At 36.2% G+C, this 24,045-nt stretch overlaps 2 protein-coding genes across 12 annotated transcripts; both read left to right on the top strand.

Moving 5' to 3' along the window:
- Window positions 1-10,481: 10,481 nt before the first annotated feature.
- Window positions 10,482-23,062, top strand: LOC113707768 (SNF2 domain-containing protein CLASSY 3). 11 transcript variants are annotated; one of them, XM_072064249.1, is made up of 9 exons: window positions 10,482-10,758; window positions 10,864-11,002; window positions 11,126-11,223; window positions 12,224-13,623; window positions 15,105-15,257; window positions 16,316-18,249; window positions 18,566-18,688; window positions 19,280-19,372; window positions 19,483-23,062. In XM_072064249.1, exons 4-6 carry the CDS (start codon window positions 12,229-12,231, stop codon window positions 18,164-18,166), a joined length of 3,399 nt encoding a protein of 1,132 aa, XP_071920350.1. In that variant the 5' UTR covers window positions 10,482-10,758; window positions 10,864-11,002; window positions 11,126-11,223; window positions 12,224-12,228; the 3' UTR covers window positions 18,167-18,249; window positions 18,566-18,688; window positions 19,280-19,372; window positions 19,483-23,062. The 11 variants fall into 11 exon arrangements, with proteins under 11 accessions (XP_071920350.1, XP_071920348.1, XP_071920349.1 ...); XM_072064247.1 differs by having other exon boundaries at window positions 19,474-23,062; XM_072064248.1 differs by having other exon boundaries at window positions 19,457-23,062.
- On the top strand, window positions 21,424-22,747 carry LOC113708304 (pentatricopeptide repeat-containing protein At3g16610-like). The gene is made up of 4 exons (XM_027230769.1): window positions 21,424-21,445; window positions 21,689-21,831; window positions 21,918-22,485; window positions 22,614-22,747. Exons 1-4 carry the CDS (start codon window positions 21,424-21,426, stop codon window positions 22,745-22,747), a joined length of 867 nt encoding a protein of 288 aa, XP_027086570.1.
- Window positions 23,063-24,045: the final 983 nt, after the last annotated feature.

Genomic DNA, 24,045 nt, shown 5'->3' with positions numbered 1-24,045 from the left:
AAAAACAACCAAAGTTCTTCATTTTTCTTCATCAATCCTTGCTTCAAATCTTCATCAAATCACCTCAAAATTCACATACGCTTTGCTAACCACTTGGAGATCACCTCAAGCTAGGTAAAAGGGACTTGCTCTCATGATTTTTCTTGAGCTAAAAGGACCAAAATTTCTGCCTTGATCATATAAGAAAGTGAGTGATGATCAACCTCTCAAATCTTGACTTATGAAAGTTATATTGCATTTATAAGCTCATATATTCATGTGGGTAACTTTATTTATGTTGAAAATTTGGTGTGTGAGCTCTATGAAATCCCACAATGCTTGGTGGATTGATTTGATGATATATTATGCTATTTATGTTGGATTAGTGCTTAATCTAGTGGAAATACGTTGGGTTGTGAAGAAAAACTCAAAAGAAGAGAGTTGAGCAAAAGTGACAAATCTGCCCTTGTTTTTGCCGTGACCCTTAGTGCATTTTTTTGTGGTTCAATTAACTTGTTCATGATGTATACAAGTTGTGTGGATTGTGTGGAAGATTTTCACAAAAAATTATGTGATTTGGATGATTAAATGTTGAGATTTCGAAATTCTACCAAAACTGAAATTTTGTTCCATATTACTCTGGCAGTGTTTTTGTTTCGGTCATAACTTTTTACTCCGATATCGAAATCAAGTGTCATCAGTGGCATTAGAAATTAGACACTTCCAGTTTTCCAATGGTATAAAATGTATGCTCTGATTCTACTTGAGTGAACCATACCAATCGTTTAAACATGACTGCCCTGTTTCACTGATTCACTGGAGTGCAGGTCTTGAGCTGCAAATTGATGCTCAAATATGGACTAGTTGTGGACAGCTTTTTAAAACAATTCCTTCTGTGAACTTTTATTCTTATGAATGTAGTTTCCAACGCCACTAACCGTGCTCAATTCCAAGTTGAATTGAGTGAGTTGTGACTGATGTTCGAAACTGATTCAGTGGTTGAAAACCCTCTTTTTGACAAGTAAATGCTTAAATCTTGATTAGGACTTATTGTTTTGAAATTCTTGGTATTGATTACCTACCAAATATGTCTTGGATGTTTCTTAGACATTGTCCTCATAAATAAATTGTGTTTGAGGAATGTTCATTGGCCAAATGTTTGAGAAAAAGAAAACTAAAGTACAAGGCAGATTTGCCTTGGAAATTCTTGGAACTTCAATGGTTTTGTTAATTGACTTCCCGTGCGAGTTTTTGCATGAAACTTTATAGAGGAATAGCTCTTATATGGTAGTGTAATACTACTAATTTTGGTGCCATTCCAAGTTCATTTAGATGCTCAACTAAAGTACCAAAGCTTAAGTTTAAAGCTGGAAAATCTTTGTTCAGTGAGGAAATTCAGCCACTTTGAGCCGTTATATCTTGGTGCTCGAAATTCCAATTCTTGTTCTGCTGTTGTGTTGAAAACTTTGATTGTAACTCTAATTAAGTTCCAAATTTCAGAGGCTAGTTCGTATTTTGTGAATTTTGCCGAATTTTCAAACTTTGCCAAAAATCAACCCAAATCTGTCTTGCTATTCCAAAACAACCACTTTGAACCAAATTTTGAATATCTTCTATTTGGAATCATGGAAATGTGTCTTCTAGGAACTTTTAATACTTTGGAAGTAGTTTCCAGCGGTACTAAATTTTCCAATTTTGACTTTCAGAGAGCGAGTTATGATTTTTCTAAGAATGCCCCTAAATTCGATAATTCCTAACCTTTTGAAAAATTTTCGTGCGGGAACCAATTTCAAAGAATCCGGCCGTATATCTAAATAGTTCTTGGCCGGATAGTTGGCTGGATTGATAGTAAGATTTGAAAAAAATATTTAATTCTTCACTGCCTCGAATCCGGCCAGTTCTTGGTCGGATTGTGATGTGGCACCTTCATGTCCGACTTCAATCGTTTGTCTGAAAATTTATTTCCATGATTTCATACCTACTTGTTTCCGTTCAATGATTTTAAGGTTAAAAATCAGATTTTTACTTGAGTTTTGAACCCCACTTTTGAGTGTCGATTTACAAGAAAAATCTAGATTCATTTTCGCGATATCTTCTAGATTGTACAAGCATATGATCTTTTGTGATAATTGAGATTTATAAGTGATAGTTCATTATTTATTGTTCAGGCACACAAGAGGACCTCCAAGAGGATCCTACGTGATACGAAATATGGGCCGCTTATGGGCCATGTTTTGGGCTGCAAGAGATTGAATCTTTTAGTAATAGTTAGTAGTTTATTTTCCAGATTTCTATTTTATTTGCGAGGAATAAATTCGGTCCAAGACCTCATGTTGAGTTGGATCCGAATTATAGAGTCTAGGCTCACCATTACTTAAGTTGGTTAGTTAGCTTTTATTGGGTTATGTTGAGCCAGCTTAAAAGCCTTCATTGGATCGATTATAAGCTGACCATTAGATAGTGGATTTGAGTAGTAGAATTGGCCCAAAGGCCTAGCCTAACTGAGTTAGGGTTTTCCCAAGTTACTTTAGGTTTTCAAGTTGTATGGCTATATATAGCCAAGGCAAGAGACCTTCATGGGCAGTTTTTGAAGATCAATAAAATTGTGAGTTTTCACTTTTCTCTTTCCAAGAGAGCCTCTTTGAATATTTGAGAATTTTTCTCAAGTTATTCAAATGAACTTATCAATCAAGTAGTCTCCTTGATTGTGGCGTTCCTCTACCTTACAATTTGGTTCATTAATTCGATTGGTTGCGGGTTGAGATAGTATCAATATTGTTCGTGACTTCTAGGGATTAGTTGGGTCAAATTTCCGCTGCCTAAGCCATGGTGTTTTGGTTGTCTAGATCGGGGTTTCACATCAGTTGGTAATCAGAGCTAGTCGACAACCACCAGGTTATATCCTTCTTTTCTTTTGTGTTTCGAGTCACATACTCTTGTTTCAAATCAGTTTCTGTGTCAATTCAAAAAAAAAAAATACTGTAGCATCGTACTGTTCACCGCTACTGTAGCGGTACTGTTCACCCGTACATTGTTCATCGTACTGTTCACCGACACTGTTCATCGTTACTGTTCACCGAATACAAATCTGTCCAGCCTTGTTGTTTGTGTTATCCAACTTGTTTATTTGGTTTTCAAATCTGGATTTTGGCAAAACTTGTTGGAATTTTGTGAATCTTAAAGAGAACTTACAATAATCTTGAGCTTCTTGCATTCTTGATCACAATCTTGAAATTTCTGAAGTTCCTGACAACTTCCTTGAAAGTTCTTGAAAGATCTTGGAGTTCTTGGTAGTTATTATTTGTGGACTTCCTTGTTTTGTGTCGTGGTCGATAGTTGTAGTAAAACGAAAAGAAAAAGAAAGAAAAGAGGAATCGGTTGGCAAGAAAAAAAAAAGGAAAGGAAAGAAAGTGGCAACCGAATTGTTTTGAATAGGAAACCAAATCTGATTTGTGCAATCTTTCTTGGAGTAAAATTTGGAAGTTACCAAAAGTTGTTTCAAGAAGATTACCAAAGGTTGTTTCAAGAAGGTTACCAAAAGTTGTTTCAAGAAGATTACCAAAAGTTGTTTCAAGAAGGTTACCAAAAGTTGTTCAAGAGGAAAAGGTTTTCAAAGGGTTTCCAAAAACTAACTTGTTTCCAAAATCAATTAGGAAACTAAGTAAAGCACTTGGATAACTCTTTGTACTCACTTGGACACTCTCTCTCCTACCTTTTTAGGAAACTTTCCTAAACTCTCTCATCCATTTTTTTTTTTTTGGAAACTTTCCTAAAATTCTCTCATCCATTTTTTAGGAAACTCTCCTAAAATTCTCTCATCCATTTTTAGGACCTTTCCTATATTCTCTCATTCACTTTAGGAAACTCTCCTATATTCTTCCTAGATTCTAGGAACACTTTCCTACATTTTCTCCTACATTCTTGTGATTACACTTGTGGAAAGGTTGGTAACGGTTGTTGGACTTGAGCAGCATTTCTCAACTACCTAACCCAATAGGTAAAGGTATTTGGTAAGTCCATTAGAGTGACATCCATATACACGAGTGCGAGTGGAAACACGTAAGGGAGCGAGTGAGGACTGTTCTACTAATTTTTGTTGAGTTTTGCAGGTAATAAAAGTATGAGACAAACGAATGTTCAACTGGAGCTTCACCATCTTGTGCCTAAAGGAGTAAATACTGTGGCCTTGCGTGAGATAACTAAGCAATTGGAAATCATCAAAGCTCAAAAAAATGATTGGTTTTATACACGTTGCCATATCAAGGATAAAGTTTGCAGCTTAGCCATTGATAAGGGTTGTGAAGTTAATCTCGCAAGTACTGTCTTTGTTGAGAAATTGAATCTTCCAACCATTGATCATCTTCGACCTTACAAGTTGCAAAGTGATAGTGGTGATATTTGGATTACTAAGCACACACTTGTTCCTTTTCGTATTGGTCAATACGTGGATGAGGTGTTGTGTGATGTGGTTCCCATTCAAGTGACGCATGTACTGTTGGGACAATGGTGGATGTTTAATCGAGAAGTCAAATATGATGGATATACTAATAAGTATTCCTTCACATTTAATGGCCATCGTACCAGGCTTGTGTCGCTTAACTCTAAGCAACTTTGTATTGATCTAGCATACATGAAGAGTGAGCATGAGCGTTATAGTATGAAGAAAGAGTTGGAGGAGAGAATTATGACTGAAGAGGTAACATTCGAGGGGGTTGAAAAGGAGAACGAGGTTGAGAATAATGAGGGGAAAAAGTCAGCTACTGAGCATGAAAAAGAGATTAAAAATTCTAAGAGTAAGCTGATTGTGAGAAAGGATGTGAGATCATATGTTTTTTCTGACGATCTTGACTCTACTTTGTTTAGTGTTTCTACTTTTATGCAGGTTAAGCAAGGAAAAATTGAGTTGATCTTGGCATGTTCTATGCCTAAATCCATTGGTGAATATCAAACTTTTCATGGAGTTTGCACCTTAAGTGTTGTCTCTCTTTGTCATCCACTGATGTTCAACGTCAACCATGAGCCTGATTTGCTTGTTGGGAGGAATAATGAAGTTTCAAAGGGAGTTTCTACACTTGAAACTTGTTATAAATTTCCTTCTTATTTTGTTGGTGACAATCCTTTCCTCATTGGTCCAAATTCTGATTCCTTACAACCTGGTTTTATTCTTCAATTTGAGGGTTCAAAAGCTACCTATCTCGATCTTGTTCCATTTGTGCAAGATAGGCCATACCCACAACAACTTTTAATGAATTTTATAACTTTGCACAATCATGTCCGAGACTTTTCTAACCTGATTGAGCATTACTATGAAGATCCTTATCTTGTGAATGTGACTGGTAAGCTGTCAAGTGATTTTATATCTACAAATGCTAATCGTGTGATTTATTGTGTAGGGCCAAATTCGACCATTCATGACACAGGACTGATTAGAGAGCTTTGGAATGGTTGGAGTCAAGCCTTGAGTTTCCCATGGCAGATTGTGAGCATTTTCAAGCTGACCAAGAGACATGTGCACCGAATTACAATAATCATGACGTATGCAAGTATCATTCATTCTAAGAGAGCCAATATGTGGAGATTTGAAGTTTCATACTGCCAATTCTTGTAGTACTATTCATTTCCAAACACGATTTGAGGACAAATCTTTTTCAAGAGGAGGGGAATGATACGAAATATGGGCCGCTTATGGGCCATGTTTTGGGCTGCAAGAGATTGAATCTTTTAGTAATAGTTAGTAGTTTATTTTCCAGATTTCTATTTTATTTGCGAGGAATAAATTCGGTCCAAGACCTCATGTTGAGTTGGATCCGAATTATAGAGTCTAGGCTCACCATTACTTAAGTTGGTTAGTTAGCTTTTATTGGGTTATGTTGGGCCAGCTTAAAAGCCTTCATTGGATCGATTATAAGCTGACCATTAGATAGTGGATTTGAGTAGTAGAATTGGCCCAAAGGCCTAGCCTAACTGAGTTAGGGTTTTCCCAAGTTACTTTAGGTTTTCAAGTTGTATGGCTATATATAGCCAAGACAAGAGACCTTCATGGGCAGTTTTTGAAGATCAATAAAATTGTGAGTTTTCACTTTTCTCTTTCCAAGAGAGCCTCTTTGAATATTTGAGAATCTTTCTCAAGTTATTCAAATGAACTTATCAATCAAGTAGTCTCCTTGATTGTGGCGTTCCTCTACCTTACAATTTGGTTCATTAATTCGATTGGTTGCGGGTTGAGATAGTATCAATATTGTTCGTGACTTCTAGGGATTAGTTGGGTCAAATTTCCGCTGCCTAAGCCATGGTGTTTTGGTTGTCTAGATCGGGGTTTCACATCACTACGGTGGACGCTTAAACCCTCAAGAGGGTATTAATTCTTTGTTTACTTGGTGGGTGTCAAACATATGAGTACTTGATACATGTGTAACTGTTATAAATGATTGGAGATTTTAAAAATGGGGTCGAATGTGTACTTTACCGCACTCGTTCTCATTTGAAATGAATGGAATTAAATATATTGAATGAAATGAAGGATTGAATGATATTGATGATTAAATGAAATGAAATGGTATACTATGGCTGCATACGTCATTGGAATGAATCTCCTCGACTCACAAATATTATATGGGGGACGCCTAAACTCATAGGCCGATCTTGGGATTCGAACCGGCATGGGCTTGGTCGGGGATCTCAGTGAACCATAAAAATAACATGATAAGCTTGATCTATTGAAGAAATCTTACTTGGCCTACTCGTGCAGTAGCGCCTTTATCGTCGTTCAGGTCCGGTGGGGAGTTGTAAGGTGGACGGACATGAGAAATAAGTGGAGTTCTACGGATTTGAAATATCAACCCGGTTGACGGAGTCTCATCACAAGAAGGTATACGAATAATACTAGCAAAGCAAGTGAAAATTAGTTCCTGAAAACTACCATATTCTTGAATTGTTTCTGTTTAATTTCTGGCTCGAATTGTTAATTATTTGAATATTATGGTTTACTCGTTAATTGGGATTGTTACTTGGACAATGTGCTTGCATGTGTGTTCTTGGCCTCACGAGCAATTGTTTACCCCGTAGATTTGTTTTCCTTAACAGGAATGGGGGAGTGAAACTTGGTGGAACCCGTTGGATTTACGTTTGTATTAGGGTTTCAAATGTAAGTGACTAGACCTTTTGGCTATTGTATATTTTGGAATTCGATGTATCTTTTGGGATCCTGATGTAAGAATTGGGTACTTGATGTATTTTGGAACTTGTGCTGTAAGTTTGAATGTTAATTGTGGAAGTGACTTCTCTTTCTTACTTTATCTTGTCGTGATAGCTAGTATTGTATTAAAATTGAACGGAAATTGTACCCAATCCTAGCAAGAGTTGGGCAGGCGTCCCGTGGATACCCTTTTGTTCGCCTTAGGGAGAAGTGGGGACGTTACATCCTGAATTTTTACGATAACAAAAAAAAGGAAAAAAAGAATAATGCTGATCTAATGATGGTTTGTTTTGATAATTACTTTCACTGTTATTTCTCCATTTGGTATCAATTTTCTATTTTTTGGCTGATGATTGCTGAATGTTGGTATGTTGATAATTACTTAATTCTAGTATCATTTTTCTATTTTTGTTTGAAATATTGGATTCTCTGTTATTGCTGTTGGATTATGGTTGCTAATTTTTACTCGCATCTTATGATGACAAAAAAGGGGAGAAATGGATGCTATGTGTAAGGGGAAGTTATTATAAATTTGAAATTTTGGATGCAATGAGTAAGGGGGAGCTTATGCTCAACTTTTTTTTCTTCCATCCATTATTTTGTCATCATAAAAAAGGGGGAGATTGTTGATCTTAGTCCCTATTTTTTGATGTTTATAAAACAAATCGATGATACTAATATCTCTTCAAGATATACTTTCATTTATGAAGCAAATCATATTCAAAAATCAAATGCAATTGAAAGAAACAAAGGTTGCTAAAAGCTATCGGACGCTTGTGAAGACAAGATCGGACGTCCGATAATCATTACGTAACTTCGGACGCATGAAGAATTCCATCACCGGACGTCCGAAGGAAATAAGATATTCTCTCTAACTCACTGACCTCGATCGGACACAAGTATCGGACGTCCGATAGGATCCTTCAAACTCGACGAAAGACGTCGGACACTCACAAAGACAGTACCGGACGTCCGATAGAATTGAGATATTCTTTCTAACTCATTGTCTACTTTTGGACGCAATCACCGGACGTCTGATAGAATTGAAGAAAATCTCTTAAACTCAGTGCCTGTTATCGAACGCAAAAAAGCAGACTACCGGACGTCCGATACCCCAACGGCTAGTTGACTGTTCAACTGCTTTCTATCCGTTGGAAGCATTAATGAAGTACTTTCTTGGTCTTGTATAAATAGTGCATGATCAGAAATTTCAAATAACTTTTGCACACTGAAGATACAAAAGATCTAGAGTGTTTCTAATGAGAAAATACTCTTTAAGAAAGATTTGTAGTCTTGATAGTGTGAAGTTCGCTGTAAACTTTTTATTTGTGAGTGAATATACTTCAATAGTATAACTCTATGAGGGTTATTCTGAGAGATAATAAAACTTCCTAACTTGACCAAGTGGAGACTGGGGCAAGGAGGAAGTAAACCTTCCTTTGTACACAAGATTGGTTTTATTTCATCAATTTGAAGAAGTTTGTTTGAATTGGTTTACAAGTTCAAGAGGAGCTTGGTAGTCAATTGGTTTGCAATTCTTCCCTTCTTATTTACTTATTGTTATGTTGTGATTTTTAAATTGTTTATCTCTCCTACTTCTCTCAAGTGATATTGTTCGTTCATTAATTGATTTATTGTGTGATCACTTAGAAAAGATGGTAAATTTCATATTAAGGAAAAAATGCCCATAACTTGATTAATTTTCTAATCAACCTAATTCACCCCCCTCTTAAGTTGTTTTCGGGCCTTACAAATCCATGGAAACCCAAAATTCTCTTGAAAATTAGTACTACTACTATAACTTCAAACTTAACAATTAACATAAATGGGTTGTCAATATAAAATAACAAAAATCAATGGTCTATTAGGTCAAAATAATAGAATTTTCCCTTATCCAAATTAATCAGGTATCAAAGACACATAGGATGTAGTAGTTTAGTATTGTAATTTCAAAAACTGATGTAAAGTCTTAACCCTTGTGAAAAAATGTTAGATCAACTCCAATGCCGTGTCATGGACTCATTATACGCCCATCCAACAGTAGCCATTGCATTGCCGATTGGCTTTCCGACATGTTCAACCATGTGGGGGGCCCATACATTTGAATTCACGAACTTTTTTGGTCCCCATAGTGCACTTGTCACCATGCGGCAGGACAGCCGGGAACGCATCAGAAAGATGCGTATAAATGCTATTGAAAAAGAAAAGATAGTGGGTCCTGTTTTTTGGAATGGATAAATCTGGTTAAACACAGACAATGGCCAAAATTTCATTGTGTGAGTTAACATTCAAATTTTTTTTTTTCAATGGTTATTTTTTTGTTCTCTCTATATAAACAAATAAGATACCTTTTTTTAAAAAAAAATATTACCTTCAGAGGAACGCGGAATTACGTGATCGAGAAGTACATCCTCAATTTCGATCAGACTTGATCGAGCACATTTGGGAACAGTTTGGAGGCAATAACAATGAGTGTATTTTGATTGTCAATTATTTCACTTTATTTACACATACTGATTTACTTGCATCATCAACATATTTTCCAATCACCTTTTTATGTCATATACATTATATCAAAAAAGTACTACTACAGTACTTTTTTACAAAATTATTTCAAATAATTTGCAATCCAAACACACTTAATGAAAGCTAGTATTTATTATGTTATTATTTGTATTTTATTTGAATTAAATTATGTAATATTATGTTATGTAGTTCAATTAATTACACAAATAATTATTAATTAAGTATGGATTATTATGATATTTTCACATTTGAGTTATCATATATTTGCTTAATAATTACATAATTATTTTTCAAAAAATAAAAATATATTATTTTTTGAGAGATAGAAAAAGATATATTGTTCAAACTCAGAAATTAATAATATTATTTTTTAGAAAATAAAAAATCCAAAAGGTAAAAAATTTAATGAAAGTTAATAATTTATTTTTTAAAAATAACAAAATTATTTTTAAAAAAATTACTTTATTTATTTACGGGATATGAGTTGTGTATTATTAAAATAAATATTTAATTTGATTGTTGATCCATACTATTATACTGTGTGGAGATAGTGGAATGTTGTTGTAGGCCTGTAGCATTTGAGTGTAATCTATTGTGGACGTCCTTAGTAGGTGAACAAAAGTACATTTACCACTTATATGAATTTAACAAATTTGGGTCACCCGTAGTGATTTTTTTTTTTGAAAAATGTTTAAAAAATAGTAATTAATAATTTATTAGCAAAATTATGCTTCAAATAGAATTGCAACTAAAATTTGATTGCAATTTTGGTACACGAAGACGAAAAGGGGAATTGTCGAACCAATTCGTTCAAGTTAAAGGAACAAAACGTTTAGAAGTCTTAAAGAAACTAGACGTTGGTCAAAGTAGAAAAACCCATTTTTGTTGAAAATTGAGAAGCTCTTCTCTTACTCCACTGTCCATCCCCAAGAAATTGCACTCTCCATCTCCCACTGAAAGAAAATCAAACACACTTCTCCCCCAACTCTCTAACGATCGATCATCCTTCTCCAATGCTGAGGGAAAAGTTCTTCACCAACGCTCTGCAGCAACAAAGGGTGGGTTATCTTATGAACCTTTTTTCTCTCTAATTTTCCCCAATTTCTTCTTGCCCTATATTTGTTGTCAAAATTTTCAGCCCAATTTTTTGGATTTTGTTTCAGTTATGGATGCAATCATGTCTCCTTCTGCAGGTGTTTAAGTTGTGGGTGTAATTACTTAAAACTCTTTCTTGTACAACCCAAGGAGTTTGAGCGGGTACGAGTGCTGTTGCGGATTCATGTTTAGCTAAGAGGGGCGAAGGTGAGTTTTAATGACTGAGTTGGTGAATCAGTATATACTTCGATGTTTTTTTTTTTTTTTTACTAAAACCATTAAAACACATGCATTAAAAATTGCTGAATGTTTTCTTGGCTCTTGGGGCAGGTACCATAGCTACTTGGTTAACTTGCAGGACGGTGCTTAATTTCCCAGTGCTCAGAAAGCTTGCGTTCAGGCTTCTTTCCCGTCTTATCAGAAATAAGGTACGTCAATACTCAGAAGTGTAGGATATGTTTGTCATTTTTCATCTCTGTTTATTGAGATATCTGGTCTAAGATTGTTGAGCTAATAGATGCAAAAGGGCCATGTATTGCTTCCAAATGCTAGTGTGTTATTGGCTTCATCTGCATTGGAAAGTCATTGATCTTGTCAAGATCTAGTGGGCTATCATAGAAAAGAGGAATGTAGATCTTGGTTAACATTTTAGTCTCTGGGGTTTTGCTTTCAGATCAAATGCTTGTGAAATACTAAGGTTCTAAAACAGACATTTGGTTCCCCAGAATGATTGATTTCCACAATAGTTACTTCCATAACACACAAGTCACTGTGAAGCTGTACTGAATTTTGACAGCATGTTTCTCCTTTGGGATTAAGATATTTTTATCTTTATCTGTTGGCAAATTTGGTCTAAGATTTATGAGCTAGTAGATGATTGGACCAACCAGTTATTTATGGGTGTAACAGTAAGTTTATGAAGAGGATCGTTAAAAGTGGACAACCTCCTTTAATTTAGGGAGGCATTTAAGCTTTGTTTTTCTTTTCTCCAAAATAGTATCTTTGACCTTTAAAGTATTTTGTGTATGACTGTGTGTTCGTGTGGAATTCAATGCTTTGTGGAGTGAAAATTTGGTTTCATGGTTGACAATCAAAGTTTTCTGGTATAAGCTGGAGTCAGGATGAGGTTTGCTGAGCTAGAACTAGGGCAAAGAATTTCTCTTATTTTTGTAGTTTGTGCGGATGACTCGTCCCTTGCACCTTTTAGAATAGTGTTCCTAGACCTTGATGGTAAGGGCTATTTAGCTAGAGTTGAAGGTTATAGTACAGCTAGAGCTAAGTTTCTGCATTATTTGTTTCTTTTTCTTGGAGGGTCTGCAGGTCTCTCATTGGTTTAACTGATCATTGTCGCTTTTACCAAGCAATGGTAGTTTCTGGTTTTCTATGTGCTGCTATTTGGATTTATAATCTTTGCTTTCTTATTTTCAGGTAATATGGAAGAAAAGAGAAGCACTGTAGCGAAGAGGACAAGGGCTCAAACAAAGCATCAATTGAAGGAAATGATTGATGAATACTATGAGAAGAAGCAGGAGAAGAAAGGGAAAAGTGAGAGAGCCCATGACTCTCATGAAATGAACGCTACTGAGGGGAAAAAGAGGGAAGAATTGGAGTCAGGTATAGTCACAAGAAATTTCGAAGAAATGGTTAGAATTAGCAGCAGTAGCAATGATGAAGAGCAAGAGGGGGAAAATGTGAACCGGAAGATGTTCAATAGAAAGAGGAAGCGAACTGTTAAAAAGATCTTCTATGATGATGAGAGTAGTGGAAGTGATGTTAAGATTTTGGGGGAAGAGGAAGTGGTGGAAGAAGTGAACTGGAAGGAATTTAATAGGATGAGGAGGAGGAGGAGGAGGAGGAGGAGGAGAGACACTGTTTACAAGGGTAAGAATTATGATGGGGAAACTGGAAGTAGTGTTAAGATTTCGCAGGAACAGGGAAAGGGTGAAGAAGTGATTGCAAATAAAATGAACAAAAGGAGGAAAACTGTTGCTAAGGGTAAGAATGACTGTGATGATGGTGATGGGGGAAGTGGAAGCGATGTCGTGTTTGTGACTGAAGAAGATGTCCCTCCAAACTTGAGATGTAATTATGTAAAGGGTAGGAAGCAGTTTTCATCTAGAGGAAAGAGGGGTAGTAGTGATGGAAATACAAGAAGTGAAAGGGTGAACATGGAGAGTGAACCTTTAGGGAATGGAGCTCAGGACAAGGGAAAGGGTCTTCTGATTGACAATCTTAATACACTCGACTCTAAATCCTCTAGCTCTGAAGAGGATGCTGATGATTCTGATAGAGACTATAGCGAGGAAGAATCAAGGAGCTCTAGTACGCAATCACACCATTGGGGTTATTGTAGTGAGGATAAACTTGAAGGAGGGATAGGCAAAGATGATGGCTTCATTCAACTCCCAAGTCCAAAGTCCAGAAAACAGGAACCGGGACTTGGAACATTAAGAAAGTGCCACCTTCATGTTTTTGACAGCGAAAGTTTTGATTCTTCAAGTGAGGATTCTGATTCATCAGATCAGGTGCCAAAGAAGAAAAAGGAAGGTAGTAGGATAACTAAGCCCTCGAAGAGAAGAGAAAGAGATGTGGATTACATGAATATTCTTCTGGGGTCCATGGTGAAGGATGATGAGCAGACAAAGGAAAATCCATTTGGTTTTGAAGACAATGGTCCTACTCATACACTGCCGTTAAAATTCAGATTTGATGATGAGGATCCTGCCCCACCCGAGAAAGAAGACTGGCAGAAAGAAATTGATGATCTTTTTACTGAGATGGAAATGTGCCTCACATTACCTGCTTCTGACTTTACTGAATCATCCAAGGTAATTGTACTTTGTTAATTTTGAGAGATTTGACATTCTCTGATCACTACAGTGTGATTTCTGGATTTGGAGTTACGTAAGTATGTACATAGTTTCCATGACAGGTTGAATAGTTTAACTAATCCTAGAGAAACAAAAGATTGTTTCTTCAATAAATTATTGCTGATTTGGGTTTGTTTGGATAGGAGTTTATTTGGATGATTTATTTGAGATAATTACTGTAGCACTTTTTGTGATGTGATGTATGTGAGATAAAAAGGTGATTGGAATTTGTGAAGTAAATTATTTTATTTCAAAACTATGCAATCCAAACACACTCAATGATTTGAAAGATAGCTCATTATTATACTACTGCCGTATTCTTTTGGTTATATCCATTCTTTGCTGTCAGCTGAGTTTGGAGATTTTAGTCAATCTGCTAATGTTTTGACTTCTCCCCTGGAATACTGAAGTTGATGCCTTAGAACTTTGAAAAGATGTAGAAACATGCAGTAGGTATCATCTCATGTTGGTCATGTAATATTTGTTTCTTCCTCAGTTATTATCTAATAATCTATGGTTAACAAGATCATGTAGTTTTTCAAATTGTTATAGTTTTTCTGATTGTATGTTTTCTTATGTAGTTTTAAGAATACAATACAAGTTGCTGTTTAATGATCCACTGTGCATGCTATTTAGTTGGTCCTTACTTTGTATGTTTGTTTTTGCTATTGATGGTGTTGGGAAGATTCTATTATTCATTTTAAGTTACTTATGCAACACATGGGAAAAGCTTGCTGTTCTCCTTTTGAACCACTTTTAGAAAATATTTAAGCTAGATATCAATTTTAATGACAGAAAAAGTTTTCTCATCCCTGTCCTGCTGTTAGAAAAGGAATTAATAAAATTTAAGATATTGGTTTTAGTTGATATTTTAACTTGTCTGTGCATGAAAATTTTGATAATGTGGTAGTATGCAATTTTCTCTGCTCTTGTATGATAATTTTACAATATTTGGATTGTAAGACATGTTTTCAATTTCCAAACTTTACAATATTTTGGATTGTTTGATTTGTTTTTTGTCATCGTTGTATTACATAAATTTGTTCTAGAAAATATTCAGTCACATATAGATACTCCTGTCTAGTTTTTTGCGAGATCTCAGTCATTAGACAGAAACATATATAAGTATTTTCAGTGTGCTATTCGTGTCATAAGAAACCTCCCAAGTTTTGCACCCTTCTGGTGAAATTTGCCATTTGGCTTTGATTTGCATTGTCCAAATAATGTCATTGATTTTTTGCTGGCTTTGCCATTAATTTCCAATGATGTTTCTAGTTTCCACACCTTTTGGAATTTTAATATCTGGGTTTCATTCCGAGCACAAGAACATTGATTGAGTTTTCTGCTTATCATGCCTGTTTTACTATTTTTAATTATCCGATTGTCCAAATTGAAACTCATGTGAGAAGTTTTTGTGTTCTTGTGTTGTTGATCATCAGGATGGCACTCATCATGTCACTGCAACGGCCAAGTGCCAAGCAGAATTATGTCGGTCAGGGAAACATCAGCTGATTCTTGAAGAACCAATTGGAATCATATGCAAATGTTGTCAAATTGTCCATAAGGAGATGAAGGAGATTTTTCCTACTCTGGTATGTATTCAACTTGTCATTTGTATTTATATTCTTACTTGAATACCCTTCTTTTGTGCTCCTTATAGATGAACTTGACTGAACTTCATATTCCTAATTCTTTTTTTCACTAAGTTCCTTGCTTTATTGGCTCGAAACATAAGCGAAAGCATGTAAGACGGGGGAACACACTGACAAAAGACAAAGAAACAAGAATTTCTGTTCTAAGCACATGACAGAAACTGCTATTCTAGAATTCACTCTGAAACTTTAGGAGAAATAGGCACAGGCTCAAATTTCATTAGACCGAAGAACCTAGCCAACCACTAACTTTACCACAAAGGTCCTGCAAAATTTGCTTGCAAACATAGTAAACTGGGTACAGCAGACTTTTAGATAACTTTACGGTTTCCACTTCCCCTGAGCTGATAAACTGCAATAACAAATCTCACCCTGCACACATTTCTACCAAATGACTTTCCAGCACAGTGTTGTTCAGCCCATAACAATTCAATATACCAAGTCTTAGCAACTGTATATCTAGCCAGTTCTTAGGGAGTGCAGATGAGAATATATGCTCAGAGATTCATTAGGAGCACAACCATGTTCAACAGGCATACCCCGAGAGAGTAGCCTGTCTTTAGTACTTAATCTCCACTCACATGCGAACCTTAAGCTATAGGAATGTTTAGGCATATATTTCTTTCCACAGACAACTATATAACTGGATAACTATTAGACTGAGATTGAAATTTTTTCATGGCTGATCTGGTAGTGTAGATCCCTGAAGAATTAGGTTTCCAATCTACCTAATTGTCAAAATCTACAATAGGTAAAAAATATGGAGTATCATGTTTTAAAGCAGCAGCACCTCTTAATTTCCTGTCAGAGAACCAAAAAAAAGCACCATTCTTAATGGTAGTGGCCACCTTAGCATTATTTTTACTAGCAAAGAGCTGAATAATCTGGGCTGAGTTGTGTCGCAAAATGATACCTTTACGATGTTATCGGAACTTCATGTTGTTATTTGCATTCCCAGATATTTTTCTAAATTTTATCTAAATTGCTATTGCCTGCAGAAAATGGAAACTCCACGAAGACGGGATTGGGTTGACCTTCGCAGAGGTGATTGCTTTGGTATGCATGAGCTTCATTTTGATGACTCAAGCTTTGGAAACTATTATACCTCCATTGACGCTGAAGGCTCTGTCCTGGATCTTATTCCAGAACATATTAGGATGTCAATGTATAGTCATCAGCTGGATGGATTTGTCTTCTTGTGGAAAAACATAGTAGGAGAAACCTGTATTGAGAAGCTGAAAACTGAACTGTCTGATGATGGAAGAGGAGCCATAATATCACATGCCCCTGGCACCGGGAAGACCTGCCTGACAATTGTTTTTATTCTGTCATTGTTGAAAATGTATCCAATGTGCCGACCCGTGATTATAGCCCCTACAAGCATGCTGCTTACCTGGGAAAATGAGTTCCGAAAATGGGGACATAGAATTCCTTTTCATAACTTTAATAGCAAGGATTTGTCGGGAAATGAACTCAAAACTGATGCAGAATTTCTTCGGAGAGTAGGAAGTCGAATGACAAAGCTCTACTCGTGGACAAAGGAGAAAAGTGTTCTAGGAATCAGCTACAAGTTGTTTGAGCAGATTGCTAGTGGACGGAAGGGAAAAGGAAGTGGTGAAAGGCTTGGGGAAATCTTTCTTCAACTGCCTGGATTTGTGGTTCTTGACGAAGGGCACACACCTCGCAATCAACAGAGTCTTGTCTGGAAGGTTTTGACAGGAGTTAAGACAAAAAGAAAGATAATTCTCTCTGGAACTCCTTTTCAGAATAACTTTGACGAGTTGTATAATACCCTTTGCCTGGTAAACCCAAAGCTTTCTGGATCAGTGACCTTTGAGAGTTGCAGCAGAAGATGGCAGCGGAAGAGCAATGTGGAGAAAGAGAGATGGGTTTCCTTGACCAATGCCATTGACAAGAACTCTGACAATGCTGTAGAGGAGCTCAAAGCTCTGATAGATCCCTTTGTACATGTACACAAAGGTTCTATACTAGAAGAGAGTCTCCCTGGTCTGAAGGACACACTTGTTATTTTGCGGCCAACTGATGAGCAGAAGGAAATTCTTCAGCTTATATTGGATGATTGGAGCAGGTTTGACCAAGTACATTTGGTGTCACTCATTTCTGTCCACCCCTCATTAGCTGCTTTCAGTAAACGCTTCTCTGCCCACAAAGACAGACTAGGGGTACTTGGATGCAGTCCTTATGCTGGAGTAAAGACGAAATTTGCCATTGAGCTCATCCGTTTATGTGATGCATCACATGAGAAGGTTTTAGTATTCAGTGAATTTATTCACCCTTTGAGATTCATAATGCAGCAGCTGATGGATCAGTTAAAGTGGAGGGAAGGCATAGAAGTGCTGTATATGGATGGAAAATGTGACGAGAAGAATCGTCAGTCATCAATTAGTTCTCTGAATGATGCCTCTAGTAAGGTGAAAGTTCTTTTTGCATCCACAAAAGCTTGTTCTGAAGGAATAAATCTAATTGGGGCTTCAAGAGTTGTTTTGTTAGATGTCGTTTGGAATCCTTCAGTTGAAAGGCAAGCAATAAGCAGAGCATATAGGCTTGGCCAAAAGAAGTTTGTGTATGTTTATCATTTGATAACTTCTGGGACCTTGGAGGTTGAAAAGTATGCTCAACAAGCTAACAAAGATCGCTTGTCTGAGTTGGTATTTTCTTCTCGAGTTGGGCAAAGTAACAAGTCTAGAATCTCATCTGTTTTCGAAGATAAAATCTTGGAAGGAATGCTTGACAACAAAATGCTGAATGATATCTTTGAGAATGTTATTCACCAGCCAAAGGGATCTAATGTATTTGCAAACTTCAATTATGTTGAGCACAAGCATTAGCCAAAAGACCTTTGCTGCTGTATCTCTCATTGGTTGTTGATACTGTATCCTATTGTTTGGGAGCTCCAGTGACCTTTCTTCTGGTAGCTTTTGAAACTTGCTGCACTTTGTCATTGAGTATACTCTGGTAGTGATATGAAACTTGTTCTGTGTTTTAGACTTGCTGAACAGTGATAAGTTTTAAAACCTTCTTCAAAGGTTTTTCTGTTCTATTTTTAATCAGCACTGTTTTACAGAATAGATTTTTGTTGTCGTGGTTCTTTTTTCAAGTTTTCAAAACCGCCAGCATGATTTGGTAGTTCTTCCAGCCACATGTTTTGCTGCCTGAGAAAGTACTTGTTCTATGATTGATCAAGTAATTGTTTTGTTTTTAATTCAATGTTATCACTGTGTTTGCAGGGAATAACTACGCTGTGCTACAGGCCAATGGTTCATCTAGTGAAAACTGAAAAGACAGCTTGGTTTTGCTTACAGCTGTTTTTATATGTTGGTTTAACTGTTTAACTTCAGATTGGTTTCATGGTATGGATGGAGGAGATTGCTGATGCTGTTTTTACCCAATGTTCTATCTGCTTTTTTTCAAGCAAAATACCTCATGTTCTCAAGGAATTTTGTAGAATTTGTCACAGTACCATAACCTTGAGCATTTTAAAATTGCAAACAATAGGAGCTCATCCGTATATTTGCAAACAATTGCATTTTAAAATTGCAACCTTAAGCATTTAGTTTCATGGTATGGATGGAGGAGATTACTGATGCTGTTTTTACCCAATCCTTGAGCATTTTAAAATTGCAACCTTAAGCATTTGGTTTCATGGTATGGATGGAGGAGATTGGTGATGCTTTTTTGACCCAATGTTCTAGCTGCTTTTTTCAAGCAATTCTCAAGAAATTTTGTAGAATTTATCACAGTACCATAATATTAAGCATTTTAAAATTGCAAACAATAGGAGCTCATCCATATATTTAGTATCTATTCTCTTTTTCTTTTCAGTATTAACTGCATATCATAGCAATTGTTAAAATTGATAGCTTAAGAGTGCTAAGTGCAAATTTATGATGGTTGATGGGTGCAAATTGTAATTGATCTTTTTTCTTTCACCTACTTTCAAGTTTCACCTGCATCTTCCTGCCCTCTACTCATGCTTTTTTTTCCCTCTCACTCTTGGAGCACATTCTAACCGCCAGTGATCCCATAATTCCATGGTATGTTCTGCAATTTACATTTTTCATTCAACTATTTTTCCCTAAATTTTGGAATATTTGAGGAAGGGATAAATGAAATAACAGGGACTTATGTCCCAAAGGCAATATAGGAAGTTGAAGAGAATCAATTGCAAATATATAACAACCCCCTAGAAGATCCAGTGGACGTGGTCATCCCAGCTTGGCTGCCGAGTCACATTCACCAGTGGATCTCTTTGGTTCAGGGTTGCGGGCCGTGGTGGTAGTGACAGTGTGGGCCTCCCACCTCCTCCTTGCCCATCCTCACCAATTGCTCCAACAACGTCGTAATATTTTAATTACTTATGCCATGTTCTACATGCATGCATACATGCTTTCCTTGTTTTTTTTATTGTAAAATTTTGAAAACAATCCTGCTTTCTCTAGTTATAGGGGCAAGCCTTGCTTAGAGGGTTTAGTTCTGCTCTATTTTAATAGTTGAATGGGAAGTTGTAGTATGAAAAATTCAATGCTTTATGTATATAATTGTAAATGCATGAATTCTGGGGTGTAGATGAGTTTAATTATGCCATGCATCTGTTTTATACAGCTACGTGAGGCTAAGCGAGCTATGTATCAGCTATAGGGTTCCAATGTGTATTCGAATTTGTCTTTTGATTATTTTTTTCAGTTGAGACAGAGCTCAAGTAGCTCGATTAATGTATACAGAAATTTTAATTTTTTGCTTATAAACCCAGTTTTCTCTTCGACTTAAAAGCCTAACAAGATCTAGATCTTATGCAGGGTTTACTTTGATTAGTTGATGAACCAATCTAGGATGAGCTTGATAGTGGAAGATTAAGTTGGTTCATCTTTCACTCTACACTATACTATATTTGATATTTCGGAATTGTTTACTACACCATACTATGATCTTATTACAGTTCTATGGACAAAATTGCATACATACTTGTATATATAGGAACAAAATTATTCCATAGTAATCCTAGTTAGTTTCATGTTCTATTTAAAGTTTGCTTTTCATAAATCTTGATGCTGGATAAGTATGTTTGTAAGTTATAATCACTTCAGATAGTCAGCCATGGATGTTTCTGTATTTTTCTATTGGTGAAGTTTTGAAACTTTTTTCACGAGGGAATGGGTAAGATTTGATCCCTGCCAGATTTTAATTCCAAATCCTGATCCGTAAAGAATCATACAGGGGAAGAATGGCTTATTAGTATGGTATGCAACATGATGTATTAGCACGCTTTTCTTCTCTTTTTCCTTTATAGCTATTTATGGTTGAGTTATTTTTCTTTGACTTGATTTACATTGACTGCTAGAAGAGGGGTACATGGGTTAGGATGGAGTATGTTTTTGAGCTGTCTATGCATCATCATGAATGATTCATGTACTTTATTGGATGTTTGAGCAATTATATAATATCAGTAACTTGCATTAGCTTTGTTAGTTATAAAAAGACTACTGAACAAGGTGGGAAATTTTGGGGGACTGGAGCAGCTATCAGTTCTCATTCTGCCATTGTGCCAAAATAAAAAAAAAAAAATGGTTCTACATCAGGATTTTCAGGTATTGCTAGCATTGTTTGTCAGCTTATCTGCCTATGTTACACAGTATAAAGTTCAAGTGAGTTCTGTTTTCTCTCTTATTATATGATTCCCTAGAGGTGGTTTTAGGAGTATTTTCCTCTCTCTTATCAATGGAAGAGGTAATTATCAATTTGACTAACTCCACTTTAATTATACTATAAAGCCCTGTTGGCGAAGTTTTCTCCTTGTAGATTGCTAGATTGCATTCATTGTTGCAATTTGCAAGGACAATAGTGCAGTTTCTCCTTCCTAATAATTTAGTAATTCTTTTCCCCAGTCAATCTATTGTGGATATAAAACAGTTGGATTATCTTGTTTACCTTTTGTTGAACCTTGTTTGGTCCTCCACACACTTGTTACACTCCTATGCATGTAGGAACTAGTTTATGATTATATCTCCATTCTTGACAATCTCAACCATGAAACACACACCACTCTTTCTCTCTGAGTCACTAGAATTGAAAATTTGAGTATGTGATCATGCGCACCAGATCAGTGGAAGGTAGGCGGAGATGTCATGCCTAATCCCAAAGAAATCAGTTAATGCTGTCCAGAGTTATAAACAAGTCCCCTTGTATCATTTCAATGATTATCTCATCTCCTAGAAGATTGCATAGCTTCAAAATCATTAACACCAGGCAAACTAATCCATCAAAATCTCCTCAAAAACCCAAACTTTTAACATGAAAAACAAATCTTGCATTACGTTACTGGATAAGCTCTCTAAACTCTTTATTACATGCAGCAAACTCAGAGTTAGCTTATAAAATCTTCAACTCAATCCCAAGCCCAGAAAGGCAAAAGAAAGGAATTTTATGGAATCAACTGATTAGGTCCTATGCTTGGGAAGGACCCTTTGAGAATGCCATTGATTTGTACTATGCGATGGTGGTTATTGGAGCCAAACCCACAAAATTTACGTACCCGTCCTTAAAGCTTGTGCTGCATTGGAGCATATAGATAATGGTGTGAAGATTCATGATGATGTAAAAAGAGATTGGCTTGCCTCAGATGTTTATATTTCTACTGCTTTGGTTGATTTTTATGTTAAATGTGGGTGTTTGCTTGAGGCGAGGCAGGTGTTTAATGAAATGCCTGAGAGAGATGTTGCATGGAATGCAATGATTTCAGGGTTCTTGATTCATGGAATGCATGGGGATCTGATTCATTTTGCTTTGGAAATGCAAGAAATGGGAGTAAGTCCTAATTCTTCAACTCTTGTGACCATTTTGCTGGTGATCGGGGAGGTGAATGAGGTGATTGCTGGAAAGGCTGTTCAGAGGTTGTCTGTGAGGAGGGGAATTGATAGTGATGTCATGATGGGAACAGGGCGTTTGGATATGAATGGAAAATGTGGGTGGTTAGTTTATGCAAGGAGGATATTTCATGCAATGACTTTCAGAAATGAGGTGACTTGGAGTGCGATGATTGGAGATTGTATTGCTTGTGATTGCACTCAAGAAAGCTTGGAATTGTTTGAGCAAATGAGGGTGGAGGATGTTGGAAGCCTTCCACCTGTTACACTTGCAACTGTTTTCCAAGGTCGGCTAACTTGATTGATCTGAAGGGAGGAAAACAGATACATGGTTACACTGTTAAGTTAGGGTCCAATTTGGTTTTGATGGTTGCTAATATGCTTCTTTCAATGTATGCAAAATGTGGTATTCCAGATGATGCGACAAAGTTCTTTGAGGAAATGAGTTTCAAGGACTCTGTTTCTTACAGTGCTCTTATCTCTGGATGTATTCAAAATGGAAGTGCAGAGGAAAAAGCACTATATGGTTGGTTAGGAGATTTTCATTAGCTTGGTTAGGAGAGAATACACCACTATATGGTTGGAGTGGCAGAGGAAAAAGCAGTGAAAGAGGAAGCGGACCGAGAAGAAAGTGATTTGCTTGGCCAGCTGTTGGACTATCATTTTTTATAATATTGATGCAGCCGTTTACAAAACTTTGTGAACTTTTGGTTGGAATTTTTTTTTTGGGGATTACCTTGACTATTGAAGAATCTAAGTCAGCCGTCTAGACTTGTAGTCCGTTATCGGGCTGGAACAAGGTTACACTTTGTATTGTGACAATTGCTCTATAAATGTGGATATTTGACTCTTGCATTTTTGCAATCCATTCTTATCATTGGATACAAAGTCAACAAATATTGATCTATCAAAAGGATGATTTCATTTGTTCACAAAATATGTAAAACAAGGAGCTCATTTGTCAACAATGTATACTTTCAAGAGGACGCAAAGTCTGATTAAAAACCACCAACAAGGCTGAATGAAAAGTAGTGAGTTTCATTTTATCGGACACAAAAACCTCTAAAACAGAGAAGTTTATTTTATTGAACACCTTATCTGCGACAACTATGGGATATTTTCTTCTTCTTTTTTTTTTGGGTAGAAATAGGGAATAATGTATTAATTAACCAGAGTTCTGCACTATCTATTATAGAGCAAAAGAAATATTGCAAGGGAGACAAATCCCTTTCAAGTCCACATCATAGACAAAAAGTAAGTTCTTGAGGACAAGTATCAAAAGTTACAAGGCTGGACTCTAGTCTAGTGCTATCAATTGAGGTGAGTCGAGGTCGAGCACCTGATAATCGAACTCAACTTGAACATTTATCGAGCTAGCTCAAACTCTCTCAATTAGTAGTTCGAGCTTCAAAATCTATTCGAGATCAACTCGTCAAACTTAGTTTCAAGTTCGAACTCGAGTTTGAAAATTGAGCAGAGCTTAATGAGCTCGAGTGAGCTCAAGACTCAACTAGAATACAAAGCAACATTCAACTAGAATAAAATTTAGAAAGTACTGAATAAAATAATTAAATATAATGCATTACAAATCTCAAATGAAAGGTAGTCCACGAGTATCCAATTAGTTCGTACATTTATTTTCTAGACAAAACAATGTGAAAAGCATTAAATAAAACTAATTGCCAAAAGCAGTTAGACTACTAATTTCTATCCACTTAGAGCTAATAAAAATCATCTTTAGGGTCTTCAATGCAAATCAATTCATACTCTTCATAATTTGCAAAAGTGGTAAAAATGGGTTGAGCGATAAATTACTCAATAAGTAGTGTCTACCCTTTTGTTAGATC

This window comes from Coffea arabica, chromosome 9c, assembly GCF_036785885.1.
Source record: "Coffea arabica cultivar ET-39 chromosome 9c, Coffea Arabica ET-39 HiFi, whole genome shotgun sequence".
In the NCBI taxonomy this organism is placed as follows: domain Eukaryota; kingdom Viridiplantae; phylum Streptophyta; class Magnoliopsida; order Gentianales; family Rubiaceae; genus Coffea; species Coffea arabica.
Note: the sequence above shows the minus strand (reverse complement) of the source record. Positions and strands in the feature narration are given on the sequence as shown.

Coding starts and splice junctions, on each gene's coding strand:
- LOC113708304 (XM_027230769.1), top strand. CDS start 21,424: ATGCGCACCAGATCAGTGGAAG. Junction 21,446..21,688: donor GCGCACCAGATCAGTGGAAG/GTAGGCGGAGAT, acceptor TATTACATGCAG/CAAACTCAGAGTTAGCTTAT. Junction 22,486..22,613: donor ACTTGCAACTGTTTTCCAAG/GTCGGCTAACTT, acceptor GTGGTATTCCAG/ATGATGCGACAAAGTTCTTT.
- LOC113707768 (XM_027230083.2), top strand. CDS start 12,229: ATGGAAGAAAAGAGAAGCACTGTAGCGAAGAGGACAAGGGCTCAAACA. Junction 13,624..15,104: donor ACTTTACTGAATCATCCAAG/GTAATTGTACTT, acceptor GTTGATCATCAG/GATGGCACTCATCATGTCAC. Junction 15,258..16,315: donor AGGAGATTTTTCCTACTCTG/GTATGTATTCAA, acceptor TATTGCCTGCAG/AAAATGGAAACTCCACGAAG.